The sequence below is a fragment of the Heteronotia binoei genome, chromosome 15 (genome assembly GCF_032191835.1).
Source record: "Heteronotia binoei isolate CCM8104 ecotype False Entrance Well chromosome 15, APGP_CSIRO_Hbin_v1, whole genome shotgun sequence".
NCBI lineage: Eukaryota > Metazoa > Chordata > Lepidosauria > Squamata > Gekkonidae > Heteronotia > Heteronotia binoei.
Genome location: NC_083237.1, coordinates 25,289,206 through 25,307,883, shown reverse-complemented (window position 1 = coordinate 25,307,883; position 18,678 = coordinate 25,289,206). Strand labels below are relative to the sequence as shown.

Here is an 18,678-nt window from a genome sequence, read left to right as displayed (position 1 = left end):
TCCTCAGAGAAAGAAGAAAAAAGAAAAGCAGTATACCACAAAAGTGCTTTGCAAAAACCCCCACAAAAATTGGGGGAATTTTAAAAGCAGCTCTTTCTCACCTCCCATCAAATAATGGAGTCTTAGACATTCAAGTCTGCCTATTAGCTATGAAGTACACCAACTGAAATGCATACTTCATGGTGTGCTTATGCTTTGCCTTATGATATATACATCCAAAGAAGAAAATGCAGTATCAACAGTTACACCTCTGGATACCATCTCCATAACGCACCGGGGGGGGGGGGGAAGGCCTTCCAATACTCATGTGTTGTAAACTTGGTAGGCTCGGTGTTAAGGGCTTCTCAGGAGTTCTCACCTTTTAGAGCCAAAAGTGCTCTCTAAAATAACAATAGGGGGCTCTACCTTCTACCCAGTCATAGGGTGGTCCCTAACTGGGGGGGGGCACTTTACCCCCACTCCCAACTCCTTCAGATGCTTGCAGGCCCGTTCAGCACAGAAATCTATAGCCAGCCCAGAGCGGAGATGTAACCACTCCTGAACATCTTGCTTCAAGTGTTCAACAGTTCTGGAGTCTGGGGACAGAGAAAGACAAGTAAGAGCTCTCTCCTGACTTCCTCAGACCCTCCGCCCCAACCCAAAGAACCAGATGATCACCTGTGTCCTTCTGCAGGTGGCGCTGTTGCTGGAGGAAACTGTGTGCCAAGATGACCTCCTTCGCATGCTCTTCCTGGGCCCGCAGAATAAGGGAGGCCAGCAGCTCTGAGTTGTTGGACGTGCTGCGGTAATACAGCATATGCACCAGCTCAAGGGCATGGACGTTCCTGCGCTGGCCAAAGACCTTTAAAGGGTGGGGAGGGAGAGAGAAACCTCAAGGCTGTGCTTGAAAAGCCAGGTCTGTGGAAAGCAAGCGAGTGTGAAAAAGACATTAACTAGTAGGTTAGGAAAAAGGTGGTAGGATCCAGACCTCTTGGGAGCACTGGCGGAAATGGAATAGAGGTAATCCAGAGGAAGAAGCCAACCTAACACAGAGCAGCAAATGAGAACCCAGTAGTCCCCAGGTTCTAGTTTAGCCAATGAACTTGCTGAACAAACTGAGCCAGATACATTTTTCCAGTTTAGCTCATCTCACACGGCTGAAAGAGAATCAAATGGAAAAGGAAAAGCCATGTACACTACGCCCCAAGCTCCTTGGAGAAAGCAGAGGATAATAGTGTGAGACACAGCTTGAGTGGAAGAGCGCTTGGCAAGAAAATTAAGTACTCCTCAAGATGACCTTTGCATGTCAAAGGAGGGCTCATACGGCACAAGGACTACAAAGGGATGTGATGCAGGGCTGTATGTGCTGCACAGAAAAGCACACTGCAGCCACCAGGTTTTGCCACTGACCTCCCAAGTGCCGCATGTTGCCATTTATTCCTCTGAAGAAAGTTAACATATGGAATAGTGATATCGAGTCCAGTAGCAGCTTAAAGACCAACAAGATTTCCAAGGTAGAAGCTTTCCAGAGTCAAAGCTCCTTTGCTCAGATCTCTGACGAAGACAGCTTTGCCTCTCAAAAGTTGATACCCTGGAAACCTTCTTCACCTTTAAGCTGCTGCTGGACCTGATCTTGCTCTTCCACCAGAGACCCACACAGAGATCCATCTAAACAGCTGACATATTGAAGAAAGTGAAAAGGGGCACTCGTAGAAGACCGTGCAGCGGGGACCAAACCTGCTCATAACCACCATGAGGACTTTGGATCAAATGCACTGGGGCCTGATTCTGACTGCCACTGTGGACCCATGGACAGAAATAGCTTCAGCCCTTCCCAGAGAGACAATCCCAGAGAGCTGCTGTTTGCTCTGGTGGGAGACTCGTGTAATGACAGTTTCCCCATTGAAGCAAAAAGCAGGGCTGCCAGCCGGGCCTGGACATCCCCTGGAATTAGGTCTGATCTCCAGACTACAGAAACCAATTCCCCTGGTGGGGAAAATGCTTTGGAGGATGGGCACTCTGGCATTATATCTCACTGAGCTCCTGCCCCTCTCTAAACGCCACCCTCCCCAAATCTCCAGGAATTTCCCAGCCCAGAGTTGGCAGCCCTATCGATGCACCATAGTCATGATTAGAATCAGGCCCATATGCGCCTGGGCAGTGCAGAACTCCTGCAAGGACTCTATTGTGTGCAGTTTCCCCAAGTCTGCTTAAATTTGCACAGCTCCAGCCTTCAAATACTTGTTTGCTGCTGTCCTCTCCCCTTCCAGACATTGTCATCCACCTGACAGAACCTGGGAAAAGCCACGAGCAGCACAAAGCCGGCAAATACTAAAGAAAAAGACTCACACAAAGCTGTGCTTTGTTACCCAGCTACCCTGCAGGGAATGCCATGATGTCACGCAATGCATCGGACAAAGGGCCAGAAGTAGATAACAGGTGGGGAACGTCAGTCGTACAGGCAGATGAGGAAAAGGAGCGGATTCTTGGGGAGAAACATACCATATTATCAAGGGATCTCTACAGAAGCATGCATAAAAGATGCAAGAGGCTGTTTTTAAACAAACCTTAAGAATGAAGCAAGACAAAGCAATGAAAGGAAACATCAGACTCATTGCTGAGCTCTAAACTTCAAGTTCCACTGAACAGGAGGAATTTCATGATGTTTGCACTTTGGATTTGAAGGTGATTTGAGGCAGCAGGACAGGTGAACTGACTCAGGACATGAGATTTTGCTATTGCAATGTAGTAGTTAAATACAATGCATGACAATTTCACTGTGCCTCTTTCTATATTTGCCCTCTAACACAGTAATTTAGTTCACTTTTATTAATAATAGTCTACGCCTTTTGTGTCCTGACCTGGATAGCCCAGGTTAGCCCAATCTCATCAGATCTCAGAAGGTAAGCAGAGTCAGCCTTGGTCAATAATTGGATGGGAGGCTGCCAAGGACTACGGAGGTTGCTACAAAAAAGCAGGCAATGGCAAACCACCTCTGAATGTCTCTTGCCTAGAACATCTACAGGGCTGCCATGTCAGCTGCAACATGACAGGGAGGAAAAAAACCCTCTTGCATCTTCATTATCAACATTTGTACCATTGCTCAAGAGTGACTGGCAAACCAAATGACAACCCTGTAGGAAAGCACCACCAGTGCCATGACAGCACAACCAGTCAGTACTGGTTAACTGAAACTGGGATAGGTTGGGGGTTAACAATGCCTAAAGTTTACTTAGAACAAAGTTGGAGTCCAGTAGCGCCTTTAAGACTAACAAAGTTTTATTCACAGTGTAAGCTTTAAAGCCAGTTTGGTGAGAGCCAGTTTGGTGTAGTGGTTAAGTGTGCGGACTCTTATCTGGGAGAACCAGGTTTGATTCCCCACTCCTCCACTTGCACCTGCTGGAATGGCCTTGGGTCAGCCATAGCTCTGGCAGAGGTTGTCCTTGAAAGGGCAGCTGCTGTGAGAGCCCTCTCCAGCCCCACCCACCTCATAGGGTGTCTGTTGTGGGGGAGGAAGATAAAGGAGATTGTGAGCCGCTCTGAGACTCTTCGGAATGGAGGGCGGGATATAAATCCAATATCTTCTTCTTCATCATCTTCTTCATCTTCTAAAGGTGCTACTGGACTCCAACTTTGTTCTTTTGCTTTAGACCAACATGGCTGCCCACCTGGATCTAAAGTTTACTTAGTGATTGCTGTTCATGACTGAGTTAAGATCTGCACTGGGGACTTTCTGGTTCACAGCTCAGCTGCTATACTGCAGCAGTTCTCATCTATGGTGATGCACTGATCACTTGGGATCATATATTAGCTTTCCTCATTCAAGAGCTCACATCTTAAAAGGCCTGGCCATGTTTTAAAACATGAGAGAATCAGGAAGCAGTTCCAGATATCAGCTGGTTGTGCTGGGGGTGGGGCAGCTCTGGCGAGCATTGCACCTGACAGCCTTCTGCCAATGGCAGCAGTGCACATACCTTCCAAGCTCGGAAACTCATGAAAGCAGCGAAGAAAAGCAGCAGGGAGGTAGTGCCAATCTTGAGGTCAGAAAGTACCACCATGCCCACGTTGACGAAGACGGCCAAACCGCTCACTAGCAGCATGCCGTTGAGGAGGGTTCGGTATAAGATGGAGGTGCGGACTCTGACGGCCGGCAGGAGCTGCTCCAAGCCCTCCAGGGGGATGTCTTTAAAGCATTTCAGCACCAGGTGCGTATTCTTGGTCCGGGCAGCTACCAGCACCCGCTTGAAATAATGCCTAGCTCAGGTGAAGAGGAGAAGAAGTGTCATAGTACACCAAGCAGAGCAAATGAAATGTTATCCATCATGCACAGCTAAAAACATGTAATGGTTAAGGGCTCATCATCACCCCAACCACTTTGAAAATCCAGCATTCTCTGACAATAAATCACTTTCTTTGTAAAACTTACAATTTCAAAAGCAACACTTCTATTTTTCCCTCCCAGGAGCAATTACAATTAGTTTTCTACCAGCAGAAATTCCACGTTTTATAAATCCAAAAGCAAGGGTAAAAATAATACCTTTACTAGAAGCAACCAAAATGTTATCAAACAGCATGCAACCTTCTGTGTTCTGCAGGTTCTGTTCATTCTAATAATTGCTGGCTTCTAAAGAACAGCAGCCACAGTTTTTATGTTTCAGAAGCCTTCACTGCACCCTGAGATTTTTTGCACCAACTGTGCTTTAGCACCAACAGGTGTCATGGCACCCAGGGTTTTTGTAGCAGGAACTCCTTTGCATATTAGGCCACACCCCTGATGTAGCCAATCACCCTGGAGTTTACAGTAGGCCCTGTACTAAGAGCCCTGTAAGCTGTTGCCAAAGTCCTGAATGCACCCACTGACATCTTTCCTGGTGCCTGTGAAGTGTTTCTAGAAAGTGGCTAGGACCAAGTGGGTCTTTTGCTCAGAAAGGCTTCTCATTGGCCACTGGAGATTTTATCAGTTGTGCAGATTTTTTTTTAAATATGTTGCTTTGGCAGCAGCTTCCATCACAGCACAAGGACCTTCACAGTAGTAAGCTGCAGCAGCCATTTTGTGGCTGACTTCACCTCCCGCAGCAGCCATTTTATGGCAGCCATTTTGTCACTGTGCCCACTATGCTGTCTCAGGCTCAAAAAGGTTAGGTCTAGCAGAATTAATATTGCATAACATCTCTTCCACTTCACTCTGAGTCCGCTATAATGTAGAAATTGGGGATTTCCATAATTGTTTGACATCTTTCTCTCCCCCCACTTTTACTAAGAGGGTGGTGATGGCAAACATCCAGCCTGAAGGAGAGTTCTAGTGACACTGCCACATATACTACCCTGGCAATCTTCACAAGAACTGTGTATGCTCAACACAACACACCTTTTATTAGTGACACAGTTACAAGCACAGCCACAGCGATCTAATCATAGCACAGCAATCCAAATTCTACAGTTCTTTGGCATACCCACAAGATTTCAGGTGAGAGGGAGACCATTTTTTTTGCCTTGCCTGTCTGCAGGAATCCGAGGGGATGTGCCAAAGAAGCCCCTCCGGGCCTGAAGGGTTGTCATCACACGCAGCGGGCCGAAGCGTTGCCCGAGAGCCCAGAAACACATGTAATCATACTGGTCCAGATTCACAGACACCTGCAGAAAACATGGGAGGCCTGGGATGAAAACACAGTGGCTTTGCAAATAAGGTACAGCTCCCTCTAAGCCCTGGCTCACATATGTGGGAGAATGAAAGCAAAAGGATCTGAAGAAGTAGAATGGACTGTACATACTACTCCTTCAGACTCCAACTGGAGAATTCCATTTTGGAACATTACCTTTGTATATTAAGAACTTCCAGCAGGGCCGAAGCCAGCCCAGGAGGGAGGGGCACAGGGGCAATGCCCCCTATAGAATATGCAGTACCCCTACCCAATCTTTCCTTTCACTGAAAGGTAAGATTGGGTAGGGGTGCTGCAGATTCTATGGAGGCAGTGCCCTGTGCCCCCCCACCCACCCACCACCGCTGGTTATGGTCCTGACTCCCAGCAAACAGCAAAACAGCACAGCATATACAGAGATGCAGCAGGGCAGTGAGAACCAGGAAGGACTTGTTACGCAAATAGGCAGTCTCCTATTTAATTGGGGAAATAAACTTTAAGGCGACAGAGCGAGAGGGGCATAACTGGGATTCCCTACCTATGTATATGGGGATCCTTCCCTTCGAGATCTCTCAAAATAAACCAGATGAGGAGGGGTCTGACTGGTAACAGATTGTAAGGTGCTCCAGAGGGATTTGTTGAGGCTGCGCAAGTGAGCATCAATGTGGCAAATGAGGCAAGTGCAAAGTAATGCATATTGGAGCCAAAAATCCTAATTATAAATATACATTGATGGGATCCGAACTGGCGGTAACTGCCCAGGAGAGCGATCTTGGAACTGTGGTAGATAACTCACTGAAGATGTTAGCTCAGGGTGTGACTGCGATTAACAAGGCAAATGCTATGCTGGGGATTATTAGGAAGGGGTTTGAAAACAAAGCAGCCTGCATCATAATGCCCCTGTCTAAATCTATGATGTGGCCTCATTTGTACAGTTCTGATCACCACATTGCAAAAAAGATACTACAGCACTGGTATAGGTGCAGAAAAGGGCAACTAAAATGATTAAGGGGCTGGAACCCCTCCCTTATGAAGAAGGGTTAAAAAGGTTGGAGAATTGACGACTGAGGGGTGACATGACAGAGGTTTACAGAATTCTGCACAGGATAGAGAAGGTAGATTAAGAAGTACTTTTCTCTCTTTCTCACAAGAACTCATGGGCACTCAATGACATTAATTAGTAGGCTTAAAACAGATAAAAGGAAATACTGCTTCGCCCAAAAAATAATTAGCATGTGGAATTCACTGCTGCAAAAAGTGGTGGCAGCTACAAGTGCAGACAGCCTCAAGAGGGGATTAGCTAATCATATGGAGCAGAGGATCATCAATGGCTATTCGCCACTAGATGGAACACTAATTCTGGGGCAGTGATGCTCTGTATTCTTGGTGCTTGGAGGGCAACAGTGCGAGGATTTCAGTTCTGGCCTTGCTGGCAGACCTCTTGATGGCAGTTAGGTTTCGGCTGGCAACTGTATGACATGGAGTGTTGGACTGGATGGGCTATTGGCCTGAGCCAACATGGCTTCTCTTCAGGGCTTTCTTTGTAGAAAAAGCCCAGCGGGAACTCATTTGCATATTAGGCTACACCCCCTGACATCACCATTGTTTCACAAAGGGGGGTTTTGAAGGAAAAGCCCAGCAGGAACTCATTTGCATATTAGGCCACACCCCTGATGCCAAGTTAGCTGGAACTGCATTCCTGCTCAAAAACAGCCCTGCTTCTCTTACATTCTTAACCTCTGTGCTTTGTGCTAGTTTTTCATTTGTACATTACCCACTCTGCTCCAAGCTTGAATCCATTACTGTATTCTACCACCTCAAGATTCTGCCACCTCATTTCAGCCTTGTTTTTCTACTACAGGCACCAACCTGGCCCAAGGAGCATCCTATACCCATTGGCAATGTCATCAAAACTTCAGGGTACAAAACCTCAAGAGTTCAGGGGTCCCAAACCACTTTCAGAAATAAAAAGGTCCTTTGGCTTTATGAGCATTAATCTCAGTGGGTGGGTGGCAGCAAGCAAAAGGGCACGACCCTCCCCAGCCGAGGCAGCACCTGGACTTCGTCATAAGGGTGGTTGACCGCCAGGGCAAATGCCAGTGTATCCTCTGACAGGCTGTTGAAGTTGGCCTGGTCCAGCAAGGGTTCCAACCTGTCCAAAACTTCCTGCTCTTTCTTTAACCGTTCAGCATCCGTCAAAGAGGACTCTTGCAAGGTATCCTGGTCAGGATTGATTGGTTCATAGAGAGCCTGAGGAAGGAAACACAGCAGGATTAACCCAACTGTTGGTTTTAACACTGTTCGTAATGCTCTGTCCCCAGGTTCGGCATGGCCCCCTCCTTTCTGTGCACCACCACTGGCATTTAATGACTGATCTGTCTGAAACCAGGGTGAGGGTTTATAGATGTTATTACCTTGAGCTGCTCTAGGGCAGAGTGATAGTGCTGCAGAAGAGAGGAGTCCACTTGAGAGACAAACGCCAGGAAGGAGACTCTTTCTGGGTGGCTGGAGGAGTGGAACTCCTGCAGGAGGGAGGAGGCAACAAATAAGGCAGGTGCAGGTCTGAAGCAAGGGATCTGTCCATCAAGGAATCCCTTGTGTCACGCTGCCGAACAGCTGTTTATTAAAAGACACCAGAGGTCACTACCTCTGAAGCAGCACACGGTTCGCCTTGCCCATTGTGATCACTCCACTACCCCCCTCTTCTCAATTCTCTCCTCCTCTTTGCATTGGTTTTCATATTAGTCATAGACTGTACTGATACCATTTTAGGGTTTTGTATGTGTGTTGTTTACACACATGCATTTGATTAAACACATGTACACCAAAAATACACCAAATATACACTTGTAAAGGAAGCTACAAGCATAGACAAGATACTTTCTGCCACTGAATGTTCTTCTGCTCCAAGTCAAGACTGGTTCAAGGGTGGGAATGGTGGTCTCTCATAGTCTTCCATTCTGCTACATGTATGACTTGTCTTGCTGTCTGCTGGAGTGCTGGCCATTATTATGGGATAAGGCTCCTAGGTCCTGAGTGAGAAATAGAGAGCACCCCAATTGTCCCAGTAATCACTGTAGCTTGGCATACATGTCTATCATGTTTCAGTTTTCTGTGTGCTCAGTGTCTTAATAATTTTGATGCACATATAAATTCATTAATTTACTTTACGTATACCTCACTTTTGTCCCCAAAGGGGCCTACAATATACTCACCATATCCATTTTATCCTTGCCACCATCCTGCAAGGTAGGTTAGGTTGTGTGTGTTTGTGTGTCTGGCAGCAAAGATCACTCAGCAAACTTCCACAGGAGACAGGGGATTTGAACATGGGTCTCCCATTTCCTATTAGTCTGATGCTCAAACCACTGCACCACACCCGCTCTCTGATGAGTGCAGCTCAAATGTTTTTACACATAATACAGTGCTTTCCCCATAGTCTGCTGTTGCTTACTTTATGCCTCCCACAAAGGAAGATAAAGCATTTAACAAACACAAACTTAAAGCTTCCAGTCTTTACTTTTAAGTCTCTCCACCTTGCTACTCGACTATAGCTTATTATATATTCTGACTGGATATATAAATATTTTTAGCAAATTGATTGAAATTAATGAGGGAGTTAAAATTGACTGCTATTGAATTAATTCTATCAAATATTTATAAAGGAACTGGGTGGGGGTTCTCGGGTTGATTAGAATTTAGGATCTAGTGGGACGGAGCGGGGTGAGAACAATTTAGATAGCAGCCTTGATAGCGGTCAACATAGCAGCTGCTGCCAACGAGAATGGCCAGCTCAGGGATTCCAGTGCTCCTGGGGAGGGGGAGGTATGGCGGTGGGAGCAGATGTTATAAGGGAGGAGGAGGACAGAGACATGCTAGTGCTCGGCCCCCCTCCAATCTGCGTCCCATCCCAAGGGTGACAGGTAGTAGGGCCAGGTGTAACCCGCCTCCGTCATTGGTGTTATGCAACGCCAGGTCCATTAACAATAAGACCTCAATTCTTCGAGAGTTTATGCTCGAACAGAATATGGACCTGGCTTGCGTGACTGAGACCTGGATCCGGGAGGGTGATACAGTGGCCCTCTCGCAAACAGCTCCCCCAGGTTACTCAGTCTTCCACCAATCGCGGACTAGCGGGCGGGGGGGAGGAGTGGCATTATTTGCACGGGAGGCTTACTCCTTCAGGGCGCTCCCGGCCCCAAAGATTGAGGGTATTGAATGTGCCGGTCTGGCGTGGGAAGATAGAGAGGGGTTGGCGATCTGGCTGGTGTACCGTACGCCTAATGCACCAGCCAACGCCTTACCGTCCCTGCTTGAGGCGGCGACAGGCTGGGCGCTGGAGCACCCAAGGTTGATAATCCTGGGCGACTTCAACGTCCATGCTGATGACTCGTCCTCCAGTCAGGCGGCGGACCTACTGTCTTCCATGGCGACACTGGGACTCTCTCAACTTGTTGTAACCCCCACCCACCAGGCCGGACACATGTTAGACCTGATCTTTGCGGCTGGGATAGTAGTGAGCGATATAACCGCAGAGGCGGTGCCATGGTCGGATCACTTCGCCCTCAAGGCCTGTGTAGATATGCCTCCCCAAACCTGTTTAGGCGAGGAGCCGATTATGGCTCGCCCGCGGAGCCAAATGGACCCAGAACGGTTCCAGATGGCTCTGCAGGATCCCTGGCCCTCTGGCGACTCCCTCGATGACCTGATTGAGACCTGGAATAGCCGGCTCTCAAGGGCCATCGAGGAGATCGCACCTCGGCGCCCTCTGCGACCTCGGACTAAGCTGGCCCCGTGGTATACCCCGGAATTACGCCAGCTGAAACAAGGCCTTAGACGGCTAGAGAGGCAATGGTGGCGTACTCGTGACGAAGCGACTAGAACATCTTATAGGAAGTTTATGAAGTCCTATGAGATGGCAATCAAGGCCGCAAAGAAAACATACTTTGCGGCCAAGATCGCATCTGCAAATTCGCGCCCGGCCCAATTATTTAGAATAATTCGGAACCTTACTACATTGCCACAGGGCAACTCAAAAGCTAAGGAATTGGAGATTGGCTGTGAGGCTTTTGCGAAATTCTTTGCTGATAAGGTCCAATCGCTCCGCCACGACTGCCCTGCTAACTTGGATGCAGTAAGCGAACTCGAAGCCCAATGCGTGTCTTCTGATTTAACCCTGGATTGCTTCGACCCGCTCAGCTTGGAGGAGGTCGACAGAATTCTTGGCACTGCACGATCCACAACTTGTGATCTGGACCCATGCCCCTCCTGGCTAATTAAGGCCTGCCAGGAGGAACTAAGATATCCTATACGGGATATTATAAATCGATCTCTTTCAGAGGGTGCTTTCCCAACACCCCTGAAAGAGGCATTGGTCCGCCCTCTCTTGAAAAAAGCTTCATCAGACCCGGCCGAATTGGCACACTACCGACCGGTCTCAAATTTGCCCTTTTGGGGCAAAATTATTGAGAGGGCTGTGGCGCTGCAGTTACAGGATTTTTTGGAGGACGCTTCCACCTTAGACCCATGCCAGTCCGGCTTTCACCCGGGCCATGGGACGGAAACAGTCTTGGTCACCCTCATGGATGACCTCCGACGACAACTGGATCGAGGCGGGCCGGGAGGCGGACCGGGAGGGGAGATTACCCTACCGGTTTTCGACGGTGCGCCACTGATACCAGTGCGCAAAGTCAAGAGCCTGGGAGTGCTACTGGAATCCTCTTTATCAATGGAGGCCCAGATAGCTGCCACTGCTAGATCCGCCTTCTTTCACCTCAAGAGGGCGAGGCAGTTGGCTCCCTTCTTGGAGCGCAGCGACCTAGCAACTGTGATCCACGCAACGGTCACCTCAAGACTAGACTACTGCAATGCCCTCTACATGGGGCTGCCCTTATACCGAACACGGAAACTTCAGGTAGTCCAGAACGCGGCGGCCAGGCTGCTAGTTGGACTACCACGGTGGGAACATGTGCGGCCTGGGCTGCGGGATCTGCATTGGCTGCCGGTTGTGTACCGTGTTCGCTATAAAGTGCTGGTCATCACCTTTAAAGCCCTATATGGCCGAGGACCTGCCTACCTAAGGGACCGCCTCTCCCCATATGTTCCCCAGAGAGCACTGAGATCTAGCTCTCAAAATCTTCTAACAACCCCTGGGCCAAGAGAGGCTAGATTGAAGACAACCAGGGAGCAATCCTTCTCAGTAATGGCCCCTCGATGGTGGAATCATCTTCCAGAGATGGTGCGAGCCCTGCGGGACCTGAACCAATTCTGCAGGGCTTGCAAAACATTTCTTTTCCAGCTTGCCTTTGAGACAGAACCTGACTAATCTGACGTGTAGCCATTTAACCATCTTGTGGATATTATGACTTATAGTAATTTATAGCACCTATCTTATCTATTTTAGCTATTTTAAATAATTTATTATGTAATTGTTTATATTTAAAATTGTTGTTTACATTATTTTACTTGAATCATGGAATTCCATGTCTGTGAGCCGCCCTGAGCCCGCCTTTGGCGGGGGAGGGCGGGATACAAAAATAAATTTATTATTATTATTATTATAGCTGGGGTGGGCAATTCTGTAAGAAATTAGTCTTGGATGGAAATAAAAATATAAGAGATCGGTTTGATGCATATTCCAGATGTTATTGTAAGACATAAGAGTATACAGCTATGTCTTCAATTGCATTCTTAGATATCTGCTCCTGTTGGAACAGCCTTTTTTACAGCTACCTCTGTCTGCTTGTCAGCAAAATTACTTCAGGAAGACTCAGTGTGTGGTCTCTGACCCACCTTCTGAAGGTGGGGCTCTCTGGGCTTAGAGAGCCATACTGTATTTCCACCCTGTCTCTCTGATTTATAAAGCAGGACTATCCTTTCTGAAATGAAAAGGTCGCTCGTATGCACTGGATGCCATCTGTCATAATCCACTCCTACATTAAAAGAAAAATATATGTTTCCAGACAGTCCCTACAGTATCTTATTTGCTATCAGTAGTATTGCAAAAATTGTTTTACCAGTTTAAATTTATACTGTTTTATGAATATTGTTGTTACTTGCTCTGAGCCCTGTTGCACAGGTCACAATAGGCTAGAAATCAAATAAATAAAACACTGAACACGACATAATCAACACAACTCTACACTGCAATCCTGGACAGCAAGTGATTCTTAATTCCCTTTCCAACTCTCCTCCTTTCTTTCGTTCTGTACAAAGTTGCCTGTCATCAGCCCTCTTTAAGGCCACGGAGAGAAAAAACCAGAAAACCAAGGCCGGGGTGGTGGTTTGAAAGAACAGCTAAACAAAATTTAAAAACCTGTGCTGTGTCAGAATTTCAAAGGGGCCTGCAAGCTCAAAAAGGTTTCCATTAGATAATCACTCCAGTGTATAAAGCAGACATACAACAGATTTTCAGGGGCATGTTTTGCATATGACTAGTTTTGTCAACAGTTTATTTGCAATAATGGGTACAGTGATATCATACTAGTTAAGACTTCAGTGTAACGAAGCTCCACTTGATAGCCAAATATGCTAATGATCCTAATGAGACTGCTGGTGTTCAAATACACACTTCCTTTTATTTACTAGAAAATTTGCAGTTTTGATTTTCAACTTTTATTTTTTCCTATTTTTCTATTGGTAAACTCTAACATGCATGTGCTAAGGTGGCATAAAAGGCAGTAGTTTACAGCTCTCTCTAGATATACTGAATGTTGTATTCACAACTCATATTATAGAAAACTAAGGCATTTATATTTTAGCAATTTATAAAAATCTTGGGCCCTCCTCCTCCCCAAAAGATCTCCATGTCACTAGGGAGATGTCCTTTGCTTCCTTCTCATTTCCCAGGGATCTGCTGAGGGCTAATAGGAGAAAAAAAATTAATGACACTGACAGTGATGCAGCATCACTTCTGGCAAACACCTTGAAATGATGTCACATTGCCAGCATGACACTGATGGGGGTGCTCTAGGATTTAGGCAAAACTCTAGGTGTTTCCTGGCACTTGCAACATGAGATTCATTAACTGGAGATTCTGATAACTGAAAATGGAACCTTCTTCTGTGCTTTATCAGAAGCACAGTTAGAGTCCTTCAGTATTTGAGCTCAATCTTCACCTCCACTTTGGCTACCTAATGGAGACCTTACTATCCTACACAGCACTTTGCCATTTGTACCACTAAGTGTTAAGAGTTGTAGTTATTTCACTTCGGTATCTATATCCTACTTCTTCCCAGCAGAGACCCCAAGTGGCTTACAGCACTGTTCTTCCCACTTCCATTTTATCTTCTCAACAACCACCCTGCGAGGCAGATTAGGGAATGATAGAGTGACTGACCAAATGTCACTCTGAAAGCTTCCCCACCAAGAGCGGGGATTCTAACCTGGGAAATCCAGATCCTTGCCCAATACTCTAATTCCTACCCTATGCCAGTTCTTCTGGCTGTCACACTGTGCATTGCAATGTCTCAAGATGTGAGTGGCTACTGCACTTTATATATTCCTTGTTAAAGGCAGAGAGAGATGATTCTACAGCAAAATAGTCAGACTCTGGGAATTCTGTGATATGCATCAATTACACAAAGTAAGTATGTCAAAATTCATATGCGCTGCCTGTAGGAAGGGGCTTGGTGTATAATTCCTGACCTCCAGAAATCCTACTCAGCCCTGCCTCCACCTTTTTGAGACTTAACAAAGCACTGCTCTCACACTTCTAATGTTATGAGTTAAAAATACTTTTAAAAAATAGAAGGCAAGATTCTAAGAATACACAAAGTTTTGGAACCCAAACGCAGCAACAATGATACCTTAAGTAGTGTATTAACAAGCTGCTCCTTGGAAAAGGGGATGTATCGCTCCCGATAATCCACTGTCCAGTTCTGTGGCTGTGTTGGTTTCCGCATCTTCCGGTATTGCACCATTTTAGCAGCTAGGGAGGCTTTGCCACGAGATGGCAAGCTGGTAATCCCAGCCTTTAGGCTTAACCGTACCATATGCAGCATTCTAAGAGAGTTCAAAGATCATCAATGAATACAAAGACACAGTAACCAGCAAAATTCACCTTCAACTTTTCTTCTGAAGGATCCCTTATGTTGCTAGCAAGGTAGAGGTGGTGCATACCATGGTCAGGGGAACTAAAGCAGTCTGTCTTTTCAAAATGGCTTAGCTGAACCAAGGAGACCAAAATCCACCGAAAGACTGCTGATGATCAGCACCTGAACCAACAGAGCAATTTTGCACCGTTTGATCATGTCTACTAGTTTAGATGGCCTTAACCCAAATTAAATTCGGCCAGTAGAATGGGGTCAAAGGTCAATCATGGCTACATTCAGTGCTGGCTGAAATGATGTTCTACATCAGACATCACTACCCTGCACGACGACGTCTCCACAAATTTTATCTAAACAGTTGTTTCCTTTCCGTGTCTCATAATATAAATAAAGCTTCCAATCCCCTTTGTAGCCAGCTTAAAGCAGAGGCGCGCGAGGGGCAAAGCCAGCATGCAAAGCAACGAGCTCTAACCTTTACATAGAAGACTGACATTGATACTACTACGCATGCGTACGTCTCTACTAGTCTTTCGTTTTTACAGCTCCTTATCCGTTCTCAGGGGCGGGGCTTTTCTTCCGCAGGCGCACTCATGCTTCGGCTTCTGCCCAATTCGTCGCTCTGCGGCGCGCTTGCGTAGCAAGTTTGTATCTCTCAGGAGGGAGGGAGAGAGAGAGAGAGTTTGTCGGGCAGGATCGCTGTTTCTCTGAACGTTTCCGGCCTACAAGCGAAAAAATTTTCCCTTCTAACGTCCCATCAAAAGCGATATAATGGTTTCACCATAGAGATGTTCGGAGCCAGAACATTCTTACAAGAGGACGGCTACTTTGGATTTTTTGATCGGAACTTCCGCGTGTTTGCCAGTCTAGCGCTTTTCTACTCTATGGTATACTTTGCGCGGGAACGAAGGAACGCTTCACATACACACAATATTGTTTTCTTTAGAGTCTTTCTGAAAAGGGAGGACTATAAATTCTGTAAAAGAAAGAAATGTAACTTTCACTGACAAACACACGCACGACCTGTCTGTTTAGGAACAGGCGTAAGACGCGCAGGTGCATATTTTCGCCCGCTTTTTTCTGTTTGCACGCGCACAACTCTGGGAACGGCGCGCCCACCCCCTTCGCCCAACCGTCATTTCCAACCACCTCTCTGAGCGCGAGCAATAGAAAGAAGGGGCGTGGCCTCCCTGGCCTAGCCAATCAGGCATCGAATTCTCTCACACGCGTTCTCCTCCTACTTCGTATGCGGCATATAGACATCTGACAGGCGGGAAAAACGTAGCTTTAAAGGGCATTGGTGAGGGGGAAAGTGGATTGAAATCTGAAAGAATTGCAAAGGAAAGGGGGGCGGTATGCGTGTATTTATGGTCCTATAGAACTTTGTGCCTTCACCTGTATCAGTAACTGGGAAGTCAGGCTCAAAAGGTCAACTTTCTGGTACCAAGAAAGGTGCTGTTGATCTCGAATCTTGCATTTGTACTGCATACGAACATCGCTAGCTTCCTGGAACTATTTCTAGTACCAGAAATCTTGATGGGATACTAGCGTAGTCTGCCAAAAATCTCTGATGAAATACTAGTGTAGTCCGCCTCGCAATGAAGAGAGAAGGCATAAATGTTGGCATACCAGTCTAGTGAGAAATAGAGAAAACATTTGTCAAGACTTATCATAGTAGTGATGAAGTAGTTTTGAGGTGTGGAGATACATTAACCCTTTCAGTGCTCATGCACACTCTCTTGTACTTACTTAATAGCTATAAAACATACCAGTATTGTTATTTCTCCACCCCTTATTATTGAGGCCAAGAAAGAGTGAGCCAATTGTCTAAGACTACCTACTGAGGTTAGAACATTTGAACTGGAGATCTTCTGGGTCACAGTTCATTTTTTATTTTCTTTAGCCATGGTACTACATCCAGTCCGGATAGAAAACACTCCTGTTTCCTGGCATTTGGCCCTGTCAGATCACTGCTTTTTTTCTTTTTGGCCTTTGTTAAAATGTTGTTCGCATTAGTTGCTAGTCTGTCAGTGCACTTCAGGGTCAGTAACAATACAAAGCACAATTACCTCCTTTGGTTTTTCAGAACAGGACAGGCTGTCACAACAGAGTAAAGGAATGCAGCACACTACTCATAATTTTGCTTACTGAGAATCACAGGGAATTCACATACAACAAATTTGAGCACCAATTGAACAACACTACTTCAGATATTAGGGCTTCCCCACAGCATGAGGTGCTGTCCCAAATACTGTCATTTTATGTTTACCAAGTCTTCTCCCCCAAGTGAATGTTCTTAAAATCCATAACTAGGATTGCCAACCTCATGGTGGGGGCTTGATCCCCTACAATTACAACTGGATGCTATACCCTATCAAGGTTTCCCTTCACTAAACCCCACTTTCCCAGGCTCCACCCTAAAATGTTTAAGTATTTCTGAACCTTGATTTAGAACTCTGCTCATAACATTAATAAATGGGTATTTCCATGTCTTTAAATTCTGAAGTAAATATGTGACCGTTGAAAGTGCCAAATGCATAGCCTTATCTCAGGAAGATTAACAAATGTTTCTAGATCTTTGTTGTTTTTTAGCCACCCAGACAGGGTAGTTCTCAAGATCTGTAATAAATGCACTAAGACCAATGCAGTTTCAGGAAAATAAATCTATTAGCTTTTCTTCTGCACAGGCTTCTTCAAAATACCGTAATTTATTATTGAATTAATGTTGCCTAACCAATATGACTGGCTATTAAATTAAGCTTTGCACAAGCTTTGTACAAGCGGAATTGTCAGATAATATAGGAATTGTCAGATAATATGAACTTCAAAACAGGATTTAAATTTAGCAAACAAATATATAATCTGAATTGACACTCTAAACCAAGTTTTATTGACTTCTTTCAGTATATGAGTAGAATTGAGAGAAATGTGAACCTAATGTACCTCAGGGTTGTTGTGAGCAGAGATATTAAAGCCCAGAAAAATTCAGATTAAAAACATACTTTCTGGTGACATTTTGGGAAGTACTAAAAAAAACAAAACTATGAGATATATTATCTTTTGGGATAAGTTAAATGCTTTTCAAGACAAGGTTTTACTCACAGTGTATGGAATGGAGAGTCTAATGTAAATATTAGAAAATAATTTCTTTGTATACTGTAGATATATACAACACTTAAATCCAAGGTGCATTTCTGTGCTCACGAAGAAGGCATCGTCATCTTTCTGGGTACAGCAGACAAAGCCTTATTTGGAATTGCTGCTTGACTTCCTCTAGTCTAATACTTATGATCTTAGATTAGAGGAGAAAGTTGAAGTTGGTACACTTTATCTGCTGTCTTCTTCACCTGACCCTCTGTGATCAATCTTTGCAACACTTCATCAAAGGATTGACACAAGACATTGATAGATTGCTTGCTGCCTTGCCTTCCTGGAGGCAATTATAGCATTTTCAGGGATATTGTTTAAATATGACCAGTTTTATCCACAATCAGTATGTTATAACATGTGATAATAGAACAATGTAATGTTTTCAATGTTACAAAGTTTAACTCAAAATCCAAATATGCTGTTACTGCATTTGTGACTGTCTATGAAGGCTTTTGCCCAAGTAACACCCTTTCTTTTTGCTTGCTACGATGCATTTTATGTTGTTAAAGCACTGCATATATTTTAATTCTACCCCAAATCCCCCCCCCCCCCGAGTTTATTTCGTGTTTTTCCCATCCCCATGGTTTCAAAATATCTGGGAGTTTATGTCTCTGTGTGAGGGTAAATTGGAAATGGGGAGAACTATCTATGCCATTCTGAGCTCCTTGGATTTAGTATAGGATAAAAACAGAACACTAAATTGGTGGGTATTGCTAAACAGTAGCTTATTATAAATTTGGGGAAATAGCCTTAATATACTAGCAAATGTTGACTAATATGACCGTACCCATATCTCATAAAAGTAGTATCGCATTCTTCTATTTTCTTAGTTTATTTTTCCCAACTTCCTTTTACAGCATCTG

General features: G+C 45.4%; 1 protein-coding gene across 1 annotated transcript; it reads right to left on the bottom strand.

Moving 5' to 3' along the window:
• Positions 1-78: 78 nt before the first annotated feature.
• TMEM143 (transmembrane protein 143) lies at positions 79-15,302 on the bottom strand. Its single transcript, XM_060256297.1, has 8 exons — positions 15,141-15,302; positions 14,426-14,621; positions 8,033-8,140; positions 7,674-7,868; positions 5,477-5,613; positions 3,954-4,233; positions 658-841; positions 79-575 (listed from the first exon to the last, which is right to left on the bottom strand). The coding sequence occupies exons 2-8, from the start codon at positions 14,618-14,620 to the stop codon at positions 409-411; spliced, it is 1,266 nt and encodes a 421-aa protein (XP_060112280.1). The 5' UTR covers position 14,621; positions 15,141-15,302; the 3' UTR covers positions 79-408.
• Between the last annotated feature and the right edge of the window lie 3,376 nt (positions 15,303-18,678).